Source organism: Corapipo altera, unplaced genomic scaffold (genome assembly GCF_003945725.1).
Source record: "Corapipo altera isolate COAL_440 unplaced genomic scaffold, ASM394572v1 1, whole genome shotgun sequence".
Lineage (NCBI taxonomy): Eukaryota > Metazoa > Chordata > Aves > Passeriformes > Pipridae > Corapipo > Corapipo altera.
The window spans coordinates 7,216,546-7,241,799 of record NW_020884873.1 but is presented as its reverse complement, the minus strand read 5'-3'; the positions used below and the strand labels follow the sequence as shown (position 1 = coordinate 7,241,799).

Below are 25,254 nucleotides of genomic sequence, written 5' to 3'. Positions count from 1 at the left end.
GATGTAAATCAGCAACAGGATAAAACTGGTGAAGTTGTTACCCATTTCTCAGTGTTGATCCAAACGTAAGAATCGTGTTTGCAGTATGTTACAGGGAGACTGTGGTGTCCCAGAGTCTCCAGCAACCAAGGCTCTTGCAATGCCCCAGCAGCATGAGCTGCTGAGTAAGAGTGGGTATGCATGCCACAGATGCTGCAGAGTCTGATAAATTCCCTGTGACTGCATGGATAGAGAAGTCCTGAAGAAACACTGATTAAGTGGGTTTTCTGGGGTTTTTTATGTTGTTTTTTATATGGGTTTTTTGTTGAAGCTATCATTCTGATAAGAGTGTTGTTTTGGGGATTTTTTTGGCATGATTGGCTTAAGTGACTGCTTACAAAATACGATTAAGGAAACAAGTGTTATGAATGTTAGGAGTCACATCTGCAGTTCCTGTAAAATGGTTAGCTTCATTTTGGGAACAGTTCTACATTTTCCACATGCTTGTTCCAAAAAATGGCCATGAAGCAGCTTGAGGACATCTGGAAGGCTGGATAACCAGTACTTCTGCAAAATACAGGGAAGCTATTTGGGATGGAAAGCTGTTTGTTACAAAAAGTTTACTTGCTGGTGAAGATACATTGTACCAAGCGCACTCACTAGCTCCTTTTTTTTGAAAGCATGAGAATTTTTGTGTCCCCTGTTCTCCCATTTAATTTCCAGTGGTGGTGATGTTGCCATTTTTTCTGTGCTAGGCATTGCTGTGGATTTTTCCATTTAATCCACTCTGCCACTCTGGAGATGAAGTCCTTGAAACTTTTGATGGGAAGTATGACCGTGACTGTGATACATTCCTGGAGAGCACTGGATGAGTACTGTAGTAGGCTCTGGAGTGGACAGCTTGCTTACATACAAAGAGACAGAGGTGATAGTTACCAAAATATGTCTCTGAGGAGAAGCCCAGCAGCGTGGCTCTGATGGACTTGAAAGTGATTGAGGGATGGAGGCTCTGGTGGGATTCAGTGCCTGTGGGGCAGTCACATACTTCCCTCTCAGTCCTGAGGTTTGTGGTCCCAAAGAGCCCGAGTTCAGCATCTTGGGAACTCTTTGGTCTCTGGATTTTGGCTGAAGCGGATGACTGAGGAATGATGACATTGACACAGACAACCTGCAAGCCATAAAGCAACTATCCCTACCTTGTTTTTCCAGAGTTGCCTCTGCCAAAGTTCTGTAAGACTGGCTGGCACTTGGGACTCTGGATAAGCTCTCCTCTGGCCTTCTCATTGATTTTAAGCATGTGTTCCCATATCAGTGTTATTTGTAGTCATCTTATTTTTTTCCCTGTCAAGAGGCAGCCTTGTCTGTGTGCTGGTATTATGAGGTGACAGCAGCTTTTCCTTTTATGAATCTGTCTCTTTGATTGACCCACAGAGCAACAAAGGGAAAGCTAGCTCTTTGCCTTTTGAGGCTCAGCAACATATTTTTCCATCAAAGCTGGCATCAGTTGCTGGAAACTCAAAGGCAGGGGTGCCAAGAAGGTGGAAGTATCCTGCACTCCTGTGCACAAGAAATACCAGACCCAAAAGGTGGTTCTTCTCCGTTAGTAGCTCTAAATTATTTTTGTCAGGGCCTGAGCCATGTTTGGACAGTGAGTGGTTTGAGGGAACAGTCCATAGGAGGTGAGCTCTTTCTGTAGCCGATGGAGAAGAGGGTCCCAAGGAGGTGACTCAGAGGGAAGGATGGCTCTGCATCCCCCTGTCCTCCCCATTCACTGCTGATCAAAAAGGGTGCATGGGGTGCTTGTTTCCCTTACAAAAGTTACCCTTTCTGAATACCCCCTCTGCTGCCACTGTTCTTGCAGGGGTTTCTAACAGCTTTCACTAGGATTTTAGTGTGTGGCTTGGAGTGCTTTGTTTAGTGAGAGTAGACTGATCTGTCAAATTCCCAATGCACGCTGTGTGAGGCAGAGCAAAGAGGACAGGAAAGGGATCATCCCTTCCTGGGTGAGGGTTGATGATGCTGAGCAGGCTTGTGCTTGCACAGGCATTGTAAATCCTGAGCAGTGGGTTGATTAGCACCAGGAATGCTGGCAGGACACTGATGAATGGCACCTGGTGGCATTGTCCCGTTCTTTATCAAGTGCTGGCTCTCTACCAAAAGTTGTTCTAAAATATAATAATAAAGAAGGGGAAAGAAGTTATGATTTCTGCTGTGAAGTCAGCAAGAGCCAGCTGTTGACAGAAGTGAAAGTGTGATGGAGTCTGTAGGGTTTCAACTTCCGTTACCGTAACTTGGTGGATCTGATATTATTTTTATCAGATCTGGCCTTGCAGTCAGGAAGATAGATCAGTTAGAGAGAAAGAGAAATTAAAATAAATGAGGTATCTGGCACAATTGATATTTTAAGTGAGCTTGTGTGTGATTGGGGCATGGTTGGCTGAGGCAAGGAACGTGATATAGTACAGTCCTTATTCTGGATATATTTCCAGAGGGACATATGCAGGATTCCAGTTACATGTTTGAAAGGCTTCCACAAACACCAGTGTTTGCATCAGTTCAAAACTACACAGTCAGCTGTAAGCCTTGCTCTGTGCCCAGGCCACAGGAGAAGGGCATGGAGAGCCTCTGTGCAGGAGTGGTCTTGTAAGATGTGCTGGAGGTGGCTGCTGATGTCCAGGCAGATGAGCAAGCAGTGGGGGCAGCCTTGAGTTTGCAGTGTTCCAGCCAGCACAGGAGCTTCCAAAATCAGTGTGCAGCCTGTACCAGCAAAGAACCAAAGCAGAGTGTGGCCTGCTGACCTTGGACGAAGTAGGGAACAAGAACAAGCTCCTGTTGACTCCTAGTAGGGTGAAAATTAATTTATTAGATTCATCCTAATGAAAAAAACCAAACAAACACAAAACAGTCCCACATGGACATCCTTTAAAGCTTTGCTTAAGTGAAATTGCTTTTTATTAACCCTAACCATCTACATAAAAAAAACCCCACCAAAAACCAAAAGGCAAAAGGAAAAGCAAAAAACCCCCCATTTCTCAGTGAACATGTTTTGTTTCTATTTTGGCCATTGTCTAAATAAGAAATGTAGAAAAAGAGCTACATTCAGTAACAGTCACACTTTTCCCAGGGATGGAATAGAAAGAGGAGGCTATTAAGATGCTGCTCCTTGTCTCCACCAGCCTGGATTGCTGAAGGCTGGTCAATGCAGCTCCACATATTTTTCTTGTGGAGCTTACAAAAGTGCAGTGTGGGTCTGGCAAAGGTATTTGCAAATCTGGCTTGAAATAACCAAGAAGTTTCAACTCAAACACTCCCTTCCTCTCCAAGCATTTTAGAAATGTTACTGCTTCCCTGTGAAACTATCAGTATGGCACACATAATAGCTAAGCCTGTGTAATAAAACAGGAAAACCAAAAGAAGGCGGTGAAGAATCAGCTCCTGTTCTCTTTGGGAAGTGGTATTTCACTCAGCAGCAAAAGCCACCTTTTGAGTCAGTTCAGCACTTTTCTGGGGAAGTCTGAATTTACACCTGACTGCTTGCTTGCATGGTCAAGGTGGAGCCCAGGGTGATCAGGGAGCTCAGGGGAACTCAGGTGTTGCCTCTGGTCCCTGTCTTGATTTTGCTCATTTGTGTAAAGTATTACTTAATCCATATTTTTCTATGGATGTAGTAACTTCTGTTCCCACTCTGTATTCCTCCTTCCTCCCTCTATTCCCACTCTGTATTCCTCCTTCCTCCTTCTGTTCCCATCTTTACGTTAACAGCTTGAGAATAAATCGGGAACTCCATGCGGTACCTACAGCACTCCTGGCTGACCTTCAGAAGTCTTTCCTTTTTTTCCCTTTCAATATGTTCATAAGGAAGCCGAATCATTTAAACTATCTGGAAGATCCCTGAACTGCTACAGTTCTATAATATTCTATAATCATTTTCCTCCCAGCTTATAAAACTGGCTCTTTCCAGTTTACTGCCAGGGCCTTTCATTGCAGATTGAAAAAATAAAGGTCTCTGAGGGCTGTCTGCTTCTCAAGTCTGTGAGAGATCGATCGGATCAATTTACCTCTGTGTGTTTCGATGTCTCTGTCCTAATTCTGGAGACAGCTGCTCTGGTGTGCTGTCAGGTGGCTGTTTGCAAAAGGAGGGACTCCTGAATCTACCCAGGGCACTTAAACAAGCTCATTAGAGTTAAAAAAACCCCAGTAAACAAAAAAGGGAGCAGTGTGTTATTGCTCTGTAATAGGTACCGGTAAATTGGGCAGAATTTTTCGTTTTCCCTGAGGTGAGCAGCCCATGGGGTAACGCAGCATGTATGGTTTGGTCAAGAATTTAAACTCATGCAGATAATTTATAGTGATTTTTGTAATGTGAGTTTTATTAAGTTGCCTGAAGCACAGAATATTCATCAAGGCTTTGCCTTGTTTCACCCCATCCATCTTGTAAAATCCGTTTCTTACTGGCCCTTGTGAAAAGTGCCCTTTTCTGTCTTCTCCATCATAGCCCTGAGCTATCAATTCAAGGAAACAAACCTGAAGCAGACAAAATAGCTCCGCTCGAGTAAAGTGCGCTTGGGTGAGCTTGTGCTTTCTGTGGAGGAAGCCTTGACAGGCAGCAGCCGCTTTAGGTGAACTCTACTCCACACTACTGCTTCCCTCCTCCCCAGAAAACACCGTGGCAGGCCCCTGCTCCAGGCAGGGCAGGTTAGAGACTCCTCACCAGGGAGGAGAAGCTCTGAGCCAGGGCTGGTGTCTGTACTGTAGGTGCCCCCCGTGCTTAGCACCACCAGAGGGGCGTGATGGCCAAATTTAATAGCAAGTGCTGCTGGTTTGGAGGTTGCGGCTTTCTTATCCATGTGGATTCACAAGGCAGGTGTGATTTGAAATCTTGTGCTTGCTCTCAGAGTGGCTGTACTCTTCCAAAACACCTGGCCTGTTCCGTCCAAGGGAGATGGCAGTGCACGGGCTCACCATGCCCTTGGCTGGCCTGCGGCGTCTCCATGGAGCTGTCCCTGGTGTCCCCCCAACATGGCTTCTGCCTCTGACTCTTTGCTCTTGGTGAGGATGTTGTTCTCTGTGTTAGTTTCTGATACAATCAAACAGAGAGTGCCAGAACTGTACATTTGTTTGGTATTATTCTTACTCTCTTGTTTTTCTCAGAATAACCTTCTTTCTTCAGGGTCTGAGGGCAAGAGTTTTACATGGTTAATTCAGGAATGTTTTTCTTCCCATCCGTTTCATCGCTTAAAAAACCTTCAAAAATAAACCAGGAAGCATAAGAAAGAAGGACAGTATTCTGGAATAAGTAAAGCGTTACTGTTTCACAAGATTTTTTCCTACTGAGACATATTTTGGAAAAAGGCCCTTTTGCTTGTGTATAAGTAATACATATACGTCCAACCTCAAAGTTTTTTCAATGACTTACGAACAACAGTCTGTATTGATACTTCCCATTTTTGAATTATGTTTTTAAAATCTTCCCTTTGTTTTCACTCCCCAGTTTAGGTTCCCGTGATTTGTTTTTGTTTGGCTTGTGGGTATATTGGATGCTTTACTTGTTTAATTGCATTTTAACCACAAGAGCGCATGTGATTGGCACTTGGAATAAGTCTCTGTTTCTCTGGGAATGTTTGTGGAATAGCAATTCCGATTGCTGCTTTGCGGATGTTACATTTAATCAATAACTCAAATACAGAAATAACGGCAGCTCTCTGTCTTCAGTCTTGGTTGCCAACATGCTGGCTGGTACTTTTGGTTTTTCAACAAGGGCTATTTATTGTCTTTAATAATAGGATCAGATATATGCAGTGCAAATACTGAAGGGCATCAAGAAAAGAAAAAGAATTGGTTAGTTTAATGCAAATACCTGTTTTCTGTGAGTAAATCTATGCAAGACTCTCTAGGTCAGTTTTGTTGCAGCGCTGCATGTCTTTACAAGTGGTTTTTGGGAGAAAAGGTTCTCTTCCTTTAGCTGCAATGAGACTGCTGCTGTGCTGCGGAGCAGAGTCGGTGCTGCTGTTCTTCCACAGCAACTCTTCTGGTGGCCTGTGAGGTCCAGGTCCTGATTGTGTCCACTGTACAGCAGTGGTCCTGCAAGAGCCACCACCATCCCTTAGGAATGAGTGGATGTGTTTGTGGTAGCACAGATACGGCTTCTAACCTTCGCCCTCCTCCATGACCTTGTTGTCTGCACAGCTGCGTCGTTTTTGACCAGATCCCATCGCTGTTTGAAGTCCAGACAAACACAGACTGTGGGTCCTCTGAGGGTCCTACAACCTTTGCCATGATGTGTGGCTCCTTCTCCTTGCCCACCAGGGCCTACCTGCCCACACTCTCACACACTCCTTTTTGCTGGCTTGTGGGACAGCTGCAGTGCCAGAGGATGCGGTGCCAGAGCAGATATCCCTTCAGCACTGCGGAGCTGCATTGCACAGTAGGGCTGTGGAAGGGACATTTGTTACCAGTTGACCTTGTTAAAGTGATCTTGGTAATGGTCTACCAGAATGACCCAGAACATGGCTAGATTGGAGGGGAGCAAAGCCTTGAACAAAATTCCCAATGTGTTTCCGTGGATTTCCCTGTAGCCGAGCAGGTGACGTGCTTTTAGCCTGGGGTGCCTGGGGCAGAGAGGCTCTCAGTTAGGTGGAAAGGTGTGGTTACTCAGTGTCAGCTCCAGCCCCACCCTGTAAAAGTTTGATGTGGCTGTGGGAAAATCCTCAAGGCAGAAGCTGCTCATATTTTTGGCTGAGTGCAATATCCCATAAACGTTCATGTGAGAAACTGTGCAGGATCTTTCATGCTTGCCAGGCTTTTAAATATCAGAATTTAAGCCTACTTCCATGGAGATGGAGACTACAAAATTATGTTGTTTTCTTGCTACTGCTTATTTTTTGGAAGTTGCCAATGCAGTTCAAAGCGAATATCTTAGTGAGTTAAAGAAGACTGAAACATTTGTGGTTTTACTTTTCTGGCAGTAGATGAGACTGAATTGTGGTCGAAATAGGATAAATTGTAATTATTTTTTCTAATTCTGCCAAGTTCCAGAATTATTTTTTTATTGATGTGCTTTTGGCTTTTAGCATTTATTATCTGTTTAGATGAGATATAAAGAATAGCTTTGCAGAGGAAATCCATTTAAAGTAAGCCACTAATCTTTACTGGCTATTGCAGATTTTAATTTTTATTTTTTATGGATGAACCCTATCATAACTGAACCACAAGTGCCTGTGATGAAAGAGCTGGTCCATTTTTAATTTGAAGAATTTAAGGATTTGTAGATGTTTGCATGGAAAAGTAACAGAGATAAAAGTTGTTGGAAATGTAGTGTTTGGTATTTCATGCCAACAGTAATAGCACAGGCACGATTTACTTACAGGGCTGCTGACAAAAGAAGTAATTTGCTGCCAATTTTCAAATTGTTTTCTTTCAGATTCTCTCTGTGTTGCAGTATAACTTTGGCATTGAGTTGCATTTGATTGCAAACATCAAAAAGTTTCTCTGAAGGGATATCAGCTCTGAAGAATGTTATTTTGATTCTTCACTATATTGCTAACAGACTCATGTCATTCATATTTAAAAAGAACAAGCTATTTTTGAGGATGTTAAAAATAACAGACCATTTTCTAAGGGAAAAGAGTGAGGAAGGCTGGGGTTTTTTTACTATTTATTTTGTCTTCAGAGATGGCTGTGACATATTTACAGATTGTGTTATTTAATCTGGCAGAAGCAAAGGGACATGGTAGAGCAAATGTCAGATTAAGAGTTTTCCAGAAAGGAAGTATCTTCTTTCTGAAGTATTTAGCACTAACATGCAGTTAACTGTGTTTTAAGTACGTGGAGGATGGGTTTCAATTTGAAGGAAAAGCTTGTGGCAAAGGGACCAAGCTTCAGTTTGAGGATGATGCAATTGAATTTAGTGTCTCTGCCACCTGTGGCTTGTAACAGAAATTCTGGATCCAAACAAGGACCATCCCTTTCCCATCTGTACAAGTTTCGAGCTGGCTTCCCTCCAAGTCCCCGAAACCTGACAACAAGGACCTGCTTTCCCAGAGAGCGAAGGGAAGAAAAACGACCTAAGTAGCCAAAGCTATAGCAAAAAAAAAATATATATATATTTTGTATGAGACAGATATATACAATGAGAATGCTATACACCACAATAGAAATCCTAAATAGCTCCCCAAAAGGGGAGACGGGAAGGGAGAAGGGAAAAAGACAAAAAGGGACTAAGACCAAACAAGTCTACACAATCTAAGCAACCAGACAACTGAAGGTAAATTAGCAAAATCTCACCACTTCCCTTTGAACAAGCAGGATGGCTAGACACAGCCCAGCACTCTCCCCTCACGCGTGGCAGATAACAGCAGTTGCTGTAGGCCTCAGCTCCAGATAAGCCAGACCGAGACAGGGACCCACCGTTCTCGAACCTCACCGGAAAGGAAGAGAGCAAGGTCCCTCCTGCTGGCTTTATTTATACCTCCAGTTACGTAAAGGAATAGCATGGAATACTTCCATGATCACCTTCCTAGTTCCTTCCTGGTTACAAGCTGGTCTCCAGGAAGGCCTAGAGTGAAACCATCACACCATCTATCGGGAATTTGAGAAGATTCTGCTATAAATGATTAGGTTATAACCTCATTTAATTTAGTGGGCATCTTCAGAAGAAACCATATGAGCTTTTCCATCTTCCTTAACGCTTCAGTAAGAAAACTGTTGCTGTTGCAGTAGCACCTTTTTCACAGTACTTGCTCTCTCCCGCTCTCGTAAAGCCTGTGTCAACATGGTCCTTTAGTCCACTTAGACCTCACTGTCTTAAGGCAGAGGCAGCCAGGGGAGGAGAAGGAAAGATGATTATCATATGCATGCATGTCCCTGCCTGAATTTTGCCTTTCACTTGTTTTTATTTTCTCATTTTCACTTGTTGTTTTTTAATCGATGTCCATAAATTGGTTTTTGGACATTAGTGCTGGTGAAGTCCCCAAACATACCCTGTTTGACTGTCCTGAAGGTCCACAGTCCCCCTCCCCCATCACAGCAATGTGATAACTGCTCCTCTTTTCATCCTCTTATCTCAAAGTCAAGGATTCAAATTGTGGATGCCTGACTTTTTCCCCCTCCCCAGTTAAGTGCAAAATACGGATTTAAATTGAATTTTACGGGTAGTTTCAGATTACAAATAAATTATGTAAGAATTAAAAAAAATTCCAAACAAATAGGTTTTGGAATAAAGCAATGCTCTTCAGGCTACATTTACAGGAGGTTTGGGTGTTTATTTTCTCCCTACATTTCTTTGCAAATTGTGCCCATGTTTCCCTCTGAAAACAGACTTTTGCTTACCACTTCTATTTGATTTACCAGAAATGCTCACAACTAAAATGTTATGTGCCTCTCCAGGCATTGCAAAAAGGATTTTTTTCGAGCCAACCCTAAATGATGATTTATGAAGTATAACTCAGTTGAGCAATATATTTAAGGAAAAAACCCAACAACCCACAACTGAGAATTTGCCCTGATTGAGAACAGGTTCGCCTGTAAAAGTTCTCTTTCTTCCCCTCCTTCCTCAAATCAAACTCTGTACCAGTAGAATGTTTTAAATTCCTTAAAAAGTTGTTTCAGGTTTGGGATTGGGACCAGTTGACCCTTACCTACCCTTATGCTTCTTATCAGTGCCTATCCCATTTTTAGAGTTAATGTGTGGAGGAGGAAGGAGGGTCACCAAAAATAGTGACAGTCTCACAGACAATGATTTCTGTGCCCTTTTTCTGCTATTTTTTGTTGATGATTTTTTTTTTTAAGTTTGCTCACTGGCATCCTTGTCAAAGACAACAGCAAAAAGTTAGTCTTAATTCCCTAATTGCACATACATAATTTTAAAGCCACCCTGGTTCCTTCTGTAAATTAGCAGACTAGTGGGATCAGTGTGTATTTAGTAGCATGAAACACTTTACAGAGAACGTCAAGGCAGGGCAGCACACCTCCACATCTTTTATGGCTTGTTTGTAATTTTTTACTAGGACACTTGCTTCCCAGGGACACCTCAATAATTTACAGCCATGATAACGGAGCCTTGTGCGTGAGTGGAGGATAACCTCCTCCCTTCTCCACATAAAAGCTGCTGAGCAAGCTAGTTTTTTTGTGATTAGGGAGTGTGTTTTAGATACCTCACAGACCTCGTGCTCCCTGCCTGTGCAAGCAGCCCCCTCACCTAGCCTGGCCATGCAGAGTGAGCATGGTCCGTGGATGTTGTGCTGTGTGCTGGGGATGACTGTATTCGAGTGCTGCCTGATCTCTTCTGTGCAGCTGAAAAGGCAGCAGTCAGTCTGTAGGGCTGTCCTCTGTGGTTTTGGGTCCATCTGCTTGTTCTAGGCTGGTTCGTCAACAGCACAGCTGCTTTCACAAGTGGAGCTGCGCTGGGGAAAGCAGGGGTTTTCTTGCCTCCTGTGCTGCAGTCCAGCTTCTGAGTGCTCACTGGGGACACCAGTGAATGGAGCTCCAGTGGCAGCAGATATTTTGGATACTGCTGCTAGATCTCTGACAGCAGGAGAGGTCTGAATATCTCCATGTAACTCTATCTTTCTCCTCCTGGCTCATCTTTTTCCCTGTCCCTTTCCTCTTCGGGCCTACCTTCCTTTCTTGTCCCTTTATATCCCATCTCTTCCTTGTAACACATGCTCAGATAGCCTTCTCTTCAGACACAAATTTTCAGCCCTCTACAGTCCAAGCAAATGATCTCCTCCAGGCTGGATACAGGCATTGCAGAAGAGTCTCCTATCTCAATGGCTTTGCAGAAGCAATGCAAGGAGAATCTGATGCTGTTCTTTCTAGAAAGTGTTTGGTAAGGCTGGAGACCCTGGAGAATTGCTACAGATTTCTGTTGAGTGTTGCAGATGGAGTTCTTTTCCCAGTGGCTTGTCACATGCCCAGAAGCAGAGTCAGTTGTCACCGAAATCAACAACAGCAGCACCTCTGCAGTCCCTCTACTAAACCTCAAATCTCTGCTCCAAAGTACAGAGCCACTGAAGCTTTCTCAGTGAAGTGGTTGCACAATGTTGTTGATATGGGCAAATCTCTCTAATTGCTTTTTCAGGAACAGCCTAACTATTTTACCGGATACTTTTGAGGAAGAACAGAGTTTCAGCTTGACACAAGCTCCTGGAATGCAAAATTTTCAGCCTGAATGAATAAAGCTTGTCAAAAGCACAAATAGCTGAAAATATGGATTTGTAGTTGAATGTGGGGAGCAGCCAAAGCTGCCATCAGTGTTGCTTGTAATGCAGTTACTTGAAATACCCCTATACCAGCCCTTCACTGGGCTAGGACAGGGAATAACGAGCCTAGTGGAAGATTTCAACGCCTCAGGTGTGTGTGATGTGAGGGAAATAAAATGGCTGAAATCGATGGAAGCTTTAAATTGCAGGCACAGTGCTTTGTTTTCCTGAGATCTGGCAGAAGGTGACCATGCTTTGATGAAGTCTTATTTTTCCTGTTAGCCCTCCTCCACCTCGTCTCCTTGTCATGTCTATGGAATGTCTGGTATGAAGAGAAACCCTTTTTCATCTTCTTGGTCACATCTTTGATCCGTTAAGTGCATTTTGCTACTTTCCTTTTTTCTCTTTCTATTCCTGATCCTTTACTGTGCCTCTCTCTCCTCCTTTCCCTGTTCCTCCCAGTTTTCTTCCTCTACTTTCATCCCACACAGAATGAGGTACGTATTACCTAAGAGAATAAGGAAAAGCCATGAGTCGGATCACCACCTCTGCTGTATATGCCAGTGCTGTTATGCCCTGCTTTTGCTTTCCCCAAAAATCCAGTAAACGGCAATAACTCCAAATATGGTCACAACTGAAAATGTACACAAAGAGCACATGACATTATCAGTGCAAATCAGTTAAAACATTCGTGACTTTTCATAAAATCTCTTCATGGCTCCCAAAAGAGTCTGTAAAACTGCTTCTGTTTGTGTGTGTTTTCGCATCTGGGTCTGCGTGGGTAGTGGTAGCTGGGCTTTAGAGCTCTCTGGGGAGATAAGGAGCAAAGATGCCACACACATGCTGTGAGGAATGTCAAGACTACTCATAAAGAAGGGAGCAGGAGGGCTTTTCTTCTTCCTTGCAAAACCTGTAGTTATGACTGGTATTTTATTTCCCTGCACTGACAGGTATTTTAAGCAAGTTAAATATCCAGACGTGTCTGGAATATATTGATTTTTCTTTTTTTTTTTTTTTACTTCAATTTTTTTACTCCGTGATGGATTTTCATTCCTGTTTTCTCCCTGGGATTTCACATACACTTGCCCTTCAATGGTTGTCCTCAAGGAGAATGTGGGCTGAGCTAGGTGGAAAAGATATTTCTCCAATATAAGATGCAGCAGGCTGGACAGACGATAGGGAAGTCCTCTTTAAGAAGAAAAGGTAAGGTGGTCTCTATAGACAGAATATGGCTCCTGTAAAACTTACTCATTCTCACCAGGAGAGTCTGTCAAACTGGTTTGGAATTAGGTGTGCATCTATCCGTGACCTAAAGGTTTGACTTAAAATAGCCCCTTCTGAGTTTAAAAATGTCTTGATTAGAGATGTCTTACTGTTATCAGTAATTGAGAATAAGAGAACAGCCTTGCTTCTATACTCGTCCTTCCAATATCTTCTTTTATTATTAGGGTTTTGAAAGTGCTAGTTCAAAAATCTGGTGGTTGCTGGGAACTGGATCTATTTCCTGAGAAGAGTATAAATGGGAGCAATGATCCTCTCACAGTGATGGGACCTGACCAAAACATGCTCTTGAAATGCCAAAGCTGATTCTACTGCATACTTATCGTGGTGTTTTAGGTGTTCCTAATTGAGAGCATCTATCGTAGATCTTAATTGTTTGAGAAAGCCTTCAAAGAGAACACAAAGCAAGCTCATGTTTTACACCAAAGCTGAGTCAGCTGCAGTGTGGGATAAATGTGTTGCCCATAGTGGTCTGCAATAGCTCACACAGCTATGGCAATGAACAGCAGCAGAGGTGCTGCTCCACACTGTTCTGTAAACTCTGGATGCCTCCAGTGGTACAGGCAAATTAAAAAAGCTGCCTGCTTCTTGGAGAAGTTTGTTTTGATTAACACAGAGTCCATATGGTACCAGCAAAGTTTACGTTCCTGTAAAATGCATGGTATTGAATTTTACTAGGCCACCTACCCTGCTGTCTTCAATTATAAAACCTCACAGTGCCCTGATGATGTAACTGATTTCAGGATGAGCCGTGCTTTTCAGGAAGCAGGAGCTGCCAAATATCTGTCCTGGCCTTCGCTTGAACTGCACGAGAGAAGTCCCGGCATTATTAAGCTTTTCTTGGATTTATTGTTTGTTGTGATTCTGGTCGCTTTGGGGAATATTCCTGAAAGACCTTTAAAAGACAGCAAGTAGGCAATTACATGCTGGTTTACTTTGTGGGAAGGCTGGCACGAAACAGAAGTGGAACCTCTGCCCAAATGGGCTCTTTTCGTACTCATTTAATGAAGCTGGCAGTCTGGATTTCCTCCTCAAATTTTATAATTTTCTTAGGAAAATCTTGAAGAACCACACCTTGAAATGTTCACCAACTCCGGAGGTAGCATTTTGCTGTGTGGTGTTACTATCAGTACACTTTCCCTACCTGTGTCCCACACCCACCCTCCTGTGGGAATGAAGGCATGTGTGTGTCCTGGCACTGGGAGCTACACTGTGCTGGTCAGGGTGGAGCAGGTGATAGGGAGTGGTTCCCATGAACAGAAGGATGTTTGGCAGCCTAGAGAGGTTGTCAAATGCATGGAAATCTGACCTGTAAGTGACTTTTTACAAGGCAGCTGTTTAAAAAGGGTATAAAACAGTTTAGCTGTTATAATGGTGATTTCTTTGCTTCTCCTGGCTAAAGGCAAATTAAGAGCTTTTGCTGATCTTAAGGTTGCCTGAGCAAAATTCAGTGTAACCTTAGATCTATTTGCAAGCTGCAATTTTACATGTAAAAAGCTACTTCATTATACACGTTGTGTGTCGCTGACATATAGCAAACTTCCTCATCCAGGTCCCATTTGCAGTTCATTTTATTTTAAGACACAAACTGAGTGTTGTTCTTTGCCTGCATCAGACAAGAGATGTTGTAATAGTAACCTTCTCTGACACAAGTAGTAGTCCTGTTAAGATGCTCTGGAAAACCACGTGGTTCTCGTAAAGCTTTGAGGCATTGAGCATAACCTGTCTTTATGCCACTCCCACAGATCAATCCGATGGGTGAAGAGCAGGATTACTGAGCAATGAACCATGTTATCTTTTGGGATTTCCAGACAGACTTCAGGACAGCAGCCTTCTCAAAATGGAAAAGCTTAACTTCTTAACTGAATTATTGTGGAAAAAAACATTTCTTAACTGAAGCTGCAAAGTAGCAAAAGCATTTGGGGCAAGGATCAGAAAGCTCAGAGCTCTCTGAACTCTTCCTTCACCCATTCCCAGTTACCCACTGCTTTCATTCTGATTCCTTCTTGCTTGCTCCCCATCTCCTCTCTAGCACAGAGTGGGGATTTGCAGTTAGTGTCAATGCAGGTTTTTCTTTTTTCCTGGAGGTATTACTGCTCCACAGCATAAACTGAGAGGGCTCCTCAGGGTTTTCTGAAATGCTTTCAAAAGGCCTGCTCTACAGTGGCCAGAGCTAACCTGCAATCTGATTGAACATTTCAGATAAACTTTGAGTTGCAGATAAGGGCATGGACCTGTTGGAGCGAGTCCAGAGGAAGGCCATGAAGATGGTCAGAGGGCTGGAGTGAGCATCTCTACTGTGAAGACAGATTGAGAGAGTTTGGGTTCTTCAGGCTGGAGAACAGGGGACTCTGGGAGACCTTAAAGCACCTTCCAGTACCTAAAAGGGGGTCTGTGAAAAAGTTGGAGAGGGACTTTTTACAAGGGCATGTAGTGATAGGACAAGGACCTTTAGATTGAAGGAGGACAGGTTTAGATTAGATATTAGAAAGAAATTCTTTACTGTGAGGGTGGTGAGACACTGGAACAGGCTGGCCAGAGAAGTTGTGGATGCCACATCCCTGGAAATGATCAAAGCCAGGTTGGATGGGGCTTTGAGCAACTTGATTCTAGTGGAAGGTGTCCTGTGGCAGGGAGGACAGGAACTTTAGATGATCTTTAGACAGATGATCTTTAAGCTCCCCTCAAACCCAAACCATTCTATGATTCTGTGACAGACTCATGTCTTGAAACTGTGCTGGTAGCCTGCATGGTCTTAGGCTTGCTGCAAGGAAGGTACAAGATGTGGGCAACATTTAGTTCCTCACAGGCAAACAAAAGAATTCAAAATCAAGACTTTTAAAGAGTAAGTATTCCTGCACCGTACTGCAAAGGATGAATGAGCAACAAGTGATGCAGTTTCTCAAGGATGAAGTTGTCAGACTCCTTGACACTGATAAAAGTGCTCCTTTGTCTGTAAGTAAAGCCTTGGTGAAAGAGTCGAACTGTTCTAGTTGATCTTTTCCCAGAATAATTCCACCTAAAGCAAATATTTGTAATGGAAAATTCTTGCCTAAAGTGTTGCAGTGAGATAAAACTATGAGCAAGTGGAAACAGGTTCTTGAAAAGAGTCACACAGCGTGATAAATAGAGGGCTCTCCTCTCTCCACACATACGAATGTAAACAAAGTGCAACCAAACACTTCTGTTCCTGCTGCAAATCATGAGGTGGCTGAGTTTCATAAAAGGTTCCAGTAGGGAACAAAAGACTGGGGTTTGGTCCAAATGCTACTAAAGTCGGTGAGAGGCTTTCCCTTTGGTTCCAGTGGGCTTTGGAGTAGGGCCATGGTGAACACTTGAAGGCCAACCTGACCTTTCATGGGGAGAGAAAGCTGAAGGCTTAGTTTCATCTCACTTGTACTTGCTGGAGCCTGATTAAAATCAGTGGGAACTCAAGAAACTTTGCACTTGGAGGCGTTCAGCCCTTGAAGATTAGTCTGACATGTAAGTCAGGTTTGGTGCTTAAATGTCAACATTTGACAGTAAGTAGACACCAAAGACTGAAAGTCATCTGGCTTGCTTTACATTGTATGGTTTAGTTGCTTAGTTTTAAGCATGACACTTAGGGAAAGTTTTCTGAAGAGAGTTACTTTGTAGAGAGGACCCAGATGTACTTGTTTCCTCTTTTAAAATGCTGCCTCTGTTTCTTGCCGGCTTTGCCCTGGTGCTTTTTTCTGCAGTATAATCTTTTTTCATCTCACCATGGTGACCAGGCTTGCAAACTTCCTACTATAGAAAATTTGAACAAAAAGCCAGATATTAAAGGCTCTTGGCTGCATCAGGAAATGCTTCAATCTTGTTTTTTTCAAAGACTTGAAGGGTGGAAGCAATCAGATGATAGACTGTCTTGAGGAATTTGGAGAGGAAATAAGATACGTTTTACATGCCTAGATGTTCACAGGAGAAACATATGATGATTTCATGCTTGGAAAGGTAACTTGCTTGAAGGTGTTGCAATACAAGCTGCAGTTTTTGTAAATCATTTAAATAGAGTATCCTGGTACTGATTGTATATGTTCCACAGAAGAATGTGTAATGTCTTCCTTCTGAATTTATTTTGTTTACTTGATATTTATAACTTCTTAAAATAACTTGTCATTTTTTCAATAGTTTTCTAGCTCCTATATGCCTAAAATATTCCTGTTGTCTCTTCTGTATTTCTTTTTGTCATTGTTTTATTACAATAACGAAGCAGCTGTAAGGTTCAGTAGAAATGGAATTATCATGGAATTAATGTCATGGGTATGGCACTGTTTGTTATATTAAGAAAGCTCCTTAGACTTTGGCGAGTGCTTCTACTCTGTATTAAAATAAATGTGTAGTTTTGGCTTCAGATACAGTTTAATTTTACTCATTGAGAAACAGGAAGGGTTTTATGAACATTCCTACAACAGTAAGCCACCTGTGTGTTTGTCTCTGTGCAATTAATTATCATACCACTTTGTCAGCAGACTTATAATGAAACTTAGGCATGCAGAATACATTCCAAAAAAGTGCTTAAAATCAGTTCTCCCAGATAGTTATTTTCATCTCTAGGGACTGAGCGGAGAGCTGGGAACAAGGAGTTTTTGCATTTTAATCACGGTCTAAAATTGAATTGTTCTGTTTGGGTGACCTTTTAAAAATGTGTCTCGGTGTAGTCTCTTCTGGGAGTCTGAAGACAGCAATCTTACTGAGACACACATGGGATTTTTCTGAGGATTAAGGAGTTAATTGAATATTTGAAAAAAAACCCAAAACAACAAACCAACAAACAGACCCAGACCAGATTTTGATGGGAAAACTGCAGTGTATTATAGTGTGTATTACCTGAACTACTCACTGTGTTTTACTTAAGTTATGTGGAAAGATCTTTGAAGAGTTGATGTCATTACTGCATCATTAGTTTAGGTTGGTTAAAATAATGTACAGTTTTTTCTCCATTTGAAAAACGAGTTATGGTTTCAAAAGCATTACAACAAATATTTGTTTCCTCATATTTCAGCTACCTGACTGCAAATAACAACCAGAATTTCTTGTATACCGCAAGGCCTTTTTTGAAGAGAGCTGCTTTGGTGATAAGCTATGTAAGTATGAATGGACTTGACCATGTACTTCTGTTTATTTGACAAGAATGAACAATGTGTAGTGGTATCCCAAAAGACTCAGAAACTCAAATGGTAGATCTTAATACAAAGTTAGTCTTGGAAATCAGCCTAGAAAATTTCAGCTGGTCAGAAACAAGAATATTACTGTGTTTTCAGTTCAAATTTTTTTTTGATTTACAGTGGTTGCCCTTACAACCATGTAATCACCTGCAAGTATTTCCTGCCCTAAATACAGGGGACTCTCTGGCACTGGACTGCCTTGTCAGTGGCATGCTGTTAATGCCAGTGCAGGGCTCAGTAAGAGTCATGAGGAAAACTTTTCCTGCAAATGCCTGCTGCTTGATGTACTCCAGACAGGGCTTTACATGTTGCAGGGGAGAAGACAAGCCCCACTGTGGGGGTGTGCTGAGTGTGCAGCTCCCTGTGCTGCTCTAGGAGCTGGATCCCCTTGCTTGTCCTTTGACAGGGGTTACCAGAAAGGTGGAGGAGTGCCAGCTCACAGAAATCCTTCCAGGAATTAGGAGTACACATCATGAGAAGCACCAATGGAGCTTGTCCTTACACCTGTGCCAGCATGAATGAAAGATAAGAGCTTTTAAGAACATCAGCCATGATTTTCCCCTCTGTATTTAGGTAGAGGTCAACAGCAAAACTCTGCAGTCTGCGCTGCAGCAGGGTGACAGATTTGTCCTTCAAAATGCTGCCTTTGTGGTGGGTAGCCGAGATGTGCCAGTTGCTGTCAGTAAAGCAGACATGGAAGAGGGATACACAACATCACAGTGTGCTGTCTCTGCTGAGGGTTCGCAGGTTTGTCGCCCTGCATAGGGGAGCAGACTTGAATTTTGCTCAAACTGCTGAGCTGCCTCGCTTTGCAGAGCAAAAATATTTGCTGGAGGCCTTAGTTCTTCTTAGTATTGCATTGCTAACAGAGATGTTCTTCTTTGAAGGTGATTCTCCTGTTGTATTTCCGCTTCTGGATAATGGGAGGATCCATGCCGATGTTTTCAGAGCAGGACAATCCAGCTTCATTCTCACCGCATTTCCTGACAAGGTACAATGCCAGTGATCAAACAGAAGTTTTCAAAAATGTAGTCTTGATGTTATTTTTTTCCTACACTAAAATGGTTTACAAATGGTAATTGAGAAGACTTTTTTCGTTGTCTTAATTACTTCTTAATTGCTCTGTCTAGAATAGAAAGCAACCAAAGCATGCTCCTGGTCCTATAGAGTTATATTAGAGATGCTTTCTTACTGAAATATGTGCACTTATTTTTATGCAAAGCTCAAAAAATATCGTTTAATTGCCTGAGCACAGGACTGGAAAGCCCAGTGGCTGAAGTCTAATCCTAAACCTTAGAACTGGATGCTCCTGAGATACGGGATGCATTCAGAGTTTTGCTTCAGCTGAAGTTCATGTAAAAAAGGGATGACCATGGCTGTTGGTGGAATATCAGTGACTGAACAGTGAAGGTGGAAGGGCCCTGTGCGTAAATGTTTGCTCTGGTTGGCTACTGGATCCTTCTGGAGGAATTTCCTGAAGTCTCAAATGAAAATGGGAGCAGTCCTCCTCTGTGCCACTTTCTGGCCTTGCTGGCTTCTCATTCCAACAGTGGAATTGCAGCTGAGACACAGATTAAGATCAATCCTTATTCAACATCTGCTGCAGAATCGGGCTGGATCTCATTTGGGGATCTTCATGATAATGTAGCAACAGCTCCTTTTACCATCAAGGCTAGAAGTGCTTCCAGGAAGCAGTTTGTTTGATTTGGAAAGCTCTGATGTGTTTGTAGTGTTTCTGGTGGAGTCATTAATATCAAACTCAGTGCAGCACAGTGTGAAGGATTTGCTGCTGTCCCTTTTTCATGTTTGTGCTGAGATGGGGGTCATCAAGTCATAAATGGTCCTGTCTTGATTTCAGTTACCTATTCTATGCTGCATGTGTCTTTTGCATGTTTGTCTCTTTACATCTTGTAGTGACAGGGGAAGGTTTTTTAAACCCAAAAGCTAAGTCATTCTTGAGGGGTGAAAAAGTGACTATTTTTACCACTGGCACTGTGAATTTTATTAATAGCCTTGGGAAAAACAAGTCAGAGTGCTACTGGCTGAGGTCCTCCCTTGGCATCAGCAGCAGCCCTGGCTTCATCTACAGTCCAGCAACACCTACCTGCTCCAAACCTAATTAAGGAAATCCATGCCAGTAAAAAACAGTATTACTATTCTGAAGGGATTCTAAAACCTGGTAGATATCCCACTTCTTCTGCTTCTGCTGAGCTTGGTCTTAATCCTCATTTTAGCCAATTTACCCAGAAGCCTGTATCTTCCATTCAGGAAACCCATCCTTCCAGCAGACCTCACTGTCAGTCCTGCAGGTAGACAGAGATGCAGTGACTGTCTCTGAACTGACAGCCCACGATGCACCCACTGACCACGGCCCTTATCTTGGCAGCAAACCTTTTTCTTCCTCACCTCCTCTTTCAGACTCGAACTGTAACTCTCACCTGAGACTTTATCTTCCCATGGTCAGAGCTGAGCTATTGCTGCAGAACTGACATTGTACCAGTCATCCTAAGTGCAGGACTGGGATGTCAGATGGAGCTAGCAAGGTTGAAGTGGCATAGGTGTGGTGTCGAGGAAGGTGATTCTGCCCCTCTGCTCTGTTCTTGTGAGACCCCTCCTGGCATACTGTGTCCAGTTCTGGGATCCTTATCACAGGAAAGACATGGACCTGTTGGAATGAGTCCAGAGGAGGGCCGTGAAAATGATTAATGGGATGGAACATTTCTGCTATCAGGAAAGGCTGGGAGAGTTGGGGTTGTTCAGCCTGGAGAAGAGAAGGGGGTCTGGGGGGACCTTCGAGCATCTTCCAGTACCTAAAGGGGGCTTAAAAGAAAGAAAGAGACAAACTTTATAGCAGGGCCTGTTGCAATAGGACAAGGGGTAATGGTTTTAAGCTGAAGGAGGATCGATTTAGAGTAGCTTTAAAGAAGAAATTCTTTATGATGAGTGTGGTGAGACTCTGGAACAGGTTGCACAGAGAGGTGGTAGGTGCCCCATCTCTAGATACACACAAGGTCAGGTTGGATGGGGCTTTAAGCAACCTAATCTAGTTGGAGATTTCCCTGCTTATCGCAAAGGGGTTGGACTGGATGGCCTTTAAAGGTGCTTTCCATCCCAAACTATTTGATGGTTCCATGATCTTTGTGTCTGGCCAGCAGGATGGTGAGTCTGAGATGCAGGGTTGGTGTCCAGCTTAGGTGCAAGGAAGAGGGTGGCTGAAGAGATAATACTGTTTTTAAAGCCTGGCATTTCCACAGGGTGGAATAAGAAGTGATGTTACCTAAGTAAACTGCTTGAGGGCGGTTTGGAAGTGATATAACTTACTGGCCCTGGTATTAGGAGTGACATTAGGTTAGGGTCTAGGACATCAGGGCTCGAGGATATTCAACATCCAAGTAGGTGCTGGTGTGTGTGATTGCTGCTCAACTGGTGGATCCCAGAGAGTTTGTGCTTATGGTTCAGCCTCAGAGAAGCTCCTAAACAGTGTGTACTTCAACTGTGGACATCTACAGTAGCAGCAGCATATGAGGAGCCATTGTGGGAAGCTTTTAACGAGGTTTTGAAGGCAGTAATTGGGATACAGCACTGAATTTAAAGCCAGGATGTTATTTGCAATTTGGGTTGAGTTTGGAAGAAGAGAGTAGAAGAGCTAAGTTTGGTGCCAAGACCAGAAAGGAGAAGCCCCATGAAACGAAAAGAAAGATCAGGTTTGGGTGGTGATGTTGAAGTGATTACTAACAGCGTAATTGTAGTTGAAGCAAGGGTTAGTGCTCAGGCAGTGGGTAGGTTGTTTTGTAACTCTGAAGATCATGCAGGTCACAAATGGGAGTTTCTGTTTTCAAGGAGTTGTCTCTGTTTGCACTGAGCTGGAAATGTGGTTTTTGTGCATGTCTCGTCAGGGTAAATGTTATGGTTTTCAAAAGAGTTGAAAATTATTGTAAGTCTTGGCCAGTTCTGTCAGACTAGGAGGAAGGCTGATAACAGTGGAATAAAAAAGGAAAACAGTAGTTTGGAAATGTGTGGCAGTCTTTGTGAAATGCATAAAGTTAGATCTGGAGTTAGGGGTTTGGCTGACATAGGATGAACCCAAAGGAGTATTGTTAACTCTTGCAAGGCGAATGTATCAGCTGGTGAGGCGTCCCAAGGCTGGCAAGGGTTATTGGGACCAACAATAGGGGTAGGTGTAAGTTTTGGGTTTGAAAAAATAGTGAGTCATGAGGTCAGAGGGGAGCATAGAGAACTTAGGGTGTATCAAATGAATCTAAGAGGAGACAGGTTCAAAGCAAGCCAAGGAGGTAGCTTGCAACAGGTAGTTGAGTTGGGGAGCTTCTTCCTGCAGGACACTGGGAATGTGCTGAAAGTTTATGCAGGCTCAAAGAGAGATTTGCCAAGTTGAAAAAAGAAATCCATGCTACTAAATGTGCAGAAACCACATCCAACTGGGAGACATCATGCTAGCTAGAGATCAAGGGGAAAAAATTGTCATTTTCTTACATACTTTTCTTGGCATTAACTTTTGGTCACTGCTGGAGGGAGGATCCTGGTCTGGATAGACCTTTGGTGTGGCTTAGTTTGACCTCGGAACGTGCCTATATGTTCTGTGTAACCTGTCTCCAGTCTTGGACAACATGAATGTATAAATCAAAGTAGACAGATAATGATTTATTTAACAATTGAAAGGCTAAATATGCTGAAATAGTGACAGTTTTTCAGTCTTTGAAAACAGTCATTTGTCCATCATGTTTGCTAAATTACTGTCCTTAAAATTACAAGTGATATTCCCAAAACTTAGTGACATAAATGAAAGCCACATTTCCATGGCCTTCAGTGTGTTGCTTGGCAAAGGGGATCTGAGAAGATGAGATGTGTCCACCATTCCCTTTCTCAGCAGAGGCAGAAATGAAGGTGTTGGGAATCCTGCTATTCATAAGCCCTGCCATTAAAGCCTGTCCACACAGGCTGTTGTACTCTGCAGGAAGGATGTACCTTCTCCAGTAGCCTACCTTAAAGAACACAGACTTTAATCTCAAAATCTGCTATGGGTAGGCTATATTTGAAATAGGAAAACCAATCCCAAACCTCTGTTCAAACATTCTTGCTTGTATTAGACAGAATCTGGGGAAAAATGTAATTAGAAAGGTTTGGAGAATTACCCAGCTTTGGGTAAACAGTGTACTGAAGTGCAGCTCAAGAGTTAGGAGGGTGTTGAGCAATGGGCTGACATGCTTCAAACGTTTTGCACAATGTTTCTTTCTTCTGCCGTTCTGGAGGGGAAAGAAGTAGGAGGCCTCTGGATAAACAGATTGTATTACTAACACTGTGGTGTGACAAAGGAAAAGTCCATTGTGCAGCATGTCTTAAGGTGTGTGAAACAGATTAAATCTTTCAACTAAAGTTGAAACTAAAAGTATGTTTTTCAAACTAAAAGTATGGTTTTTTTTAAAAAACCTATGTCTTTGCGAGTCAAGTTATATTAATCTTTGCTGGCATTTGCCTTGTGACCTCCGTAGGCTGATCACTGAGCATGAAGCAGGTTTTTTGTGGTGTTTCCTTAAATAGTTAATGCATTTCTACTAGGACTGCCTTGAGATAGAATTGTCCTATGGTTGAACTGCTCTCTCTGTAAGCTGGCTTTCTGTATTTCTTTGGTGTTTCAATCAGGTAAATGAGAATTCAGTGCCGCAGAAAGCTGAAGAAGTGCTTATACATAAAAACTGGCACATAATCCTTTTCACAGAGATTTGTGACTGTTTTCTGAGCGATGCATTTAATCATCCCAGTTGTAACTTCAAAGGGAATGAACTACCAAGAGGCAGACTGTGGACCTGTGCTGGAAAAATTGGTCCCTGTGCCAGCCAGTTCTGCCAAGGTAACAGAAGTCAAGCATAGCAACTACTCTGGTATGGGGTTGTCACTGACCTTAGGCTAGGAGCTGGCATTAAAATAGACCCCTGTGACATATCAGCTCTTAATCAGCCAGGCTTGCACATGCTACCTGAGTGATGGTCAAGTTCTGCCTGTTATGCCAGTGCTTTCTATTGTGTGCCCAAAGGTGCTTAGCTTCAGCCCTACATGTAACCTCTGCAGGCACCCAGCATTCACTTCTAGACAATATTGATAAGAATTGCTCTTGTGCCTTCCCAGGGGCCAGACAGGCCATACATTAAGTGCAAATATTTCAAGGAGGCTGGGGATAGGGAAGAACCTGTCCGGAAGATGATGCTCCAAAGCAAAGGCAGAGAAAATGGCTTTCCCAGAGCCGTGTGAAAGATTTCAGCATCTCTCTCAGGTTTTCTTGACTTGATGAATAGACCCCGGTAGGTAGTGCTGCTCTGGAAATCAGTTTGATGGGCATTTTAGTGGGTCATAGTGCTTGCTGCAAGTGCTGGTTACACAAAAAGCCTTTCCTGCCAAAAAGCCAGCATATGGAGTACAGAGGGATGCAGCCAAAGCAGAGGCCATTGACTCCTATAGGCCATGCATTTTGCTTTCCAAAATACTTCCATACAGAAGGGGAAGTCTCTGAGGCAGTCTTTGAGGCAAAGCAGCGTGCCCAGGACATCCCTTTGGTTCCCATCAGTATGGGGTAGGTAACGCCCTGGAATACAATGGCCAATTTCCAGAAAGATTATCACAGTGGGTTTATGAGGTCTGGCTTTTAATTTCCTGAGGATCAGCCACGAGTATTTCAGTGCCTGTCTAGAGGACCCACCATCTGCTGCTGCCTCTTCAGAAGCAGTTGCCCACCGGTGGCTGGGGGATTTGGGCTGTGTGACTTCTGGAGCGTGCTGCTGTCCGTGGCGAGCAGACGATCAGGTCTGATGGCAAGACATGCCCTCACACACAGCACATGGGGGTTTGCAGAGGGAAAACCATATGAGATCAGTCCCAGGTTTTCCAGCATTGAGACCCTGACAGCAGGCTCGGGTTTCACTGGAAACTCACAGGCTCTTTGAAAGTATTTACTCTTCAAGAATTCGATATTTTTCAGATTGTTAGACCCAGAGTTGAAACAACTGATAGAGAGCCATTCACCAGATTAAAGCTCTTCAGGCTGTGTAGCTACAGAAGACAACATAGTCTGCTTTTCTTCCTGTGTCCCTGGTTCCCCCAAGCCCCCCATGCAGAAGAGTTACCTTGCTATTTATCAAGCTGCAGCTGTCTGTTTATCCCTGTCTTTGTCTTTCCTATTCCTATCCCCTATTGACTGGCAGCTCTTTTCCCCCTAAATGCAAAAGGTTTGATGAAAGGGAATACACAGGTACTTCCTTCAGTTACAAGTATTTTCTGTGTACCTTATACTCACATTTGGATGTTAAATGGAAGGAGTCTGTTGCTTGTTTGTGTAGTCTTACTCCACCATCACCAAGTGAGCTGGATAGACAGAGTGGGAATTTTTTTCTTCTAAGGCTCCGAAAAGAAAATGTTTAGGCTGACAATATACAGAGCAGGAAAATAAACTCATATGGGAAGGCATGACTGGACTGACAGTTCCCCAGGGGAAGTGCAAATATATACAATTTTAAGATGATATCCCTAAATGCCACCACCTGGTTATAATTGCAGCCACATGTGCCCTAGGAGGACATTATTGTGAAGTGACTCGTTAAACA

General features: G+C 43.1%; 1 protein-coding gene across 1 annotated transcript in view; it reads left to right on the top strand.

The window, feature by feature from the left end:
• The window catches only part of TMTC1 (transmembrane and tetratricopeptide repeat containing 1), a gene marked incomplete at its 5' end in the record, with an annotated part of 145,716 nt that overhangs the window by 39,037 nt on the left and 81,425 nt on the right, over nt 1–25,254 (top strand). Inside the window, 2 exons of the mRNA XM_027661528.1 lie at nt 17,482–17,563; nt 18,532–18,635. Coding sequence (XP_027517329.1) covers nt 17,482–17,563; nt 18,532–18,635 — 186 coding nt within the window. The remainder of the gene's footprint in view (nt 1–17,481; nt 17,564–18,531; nt 18,636–25,254) is intronic.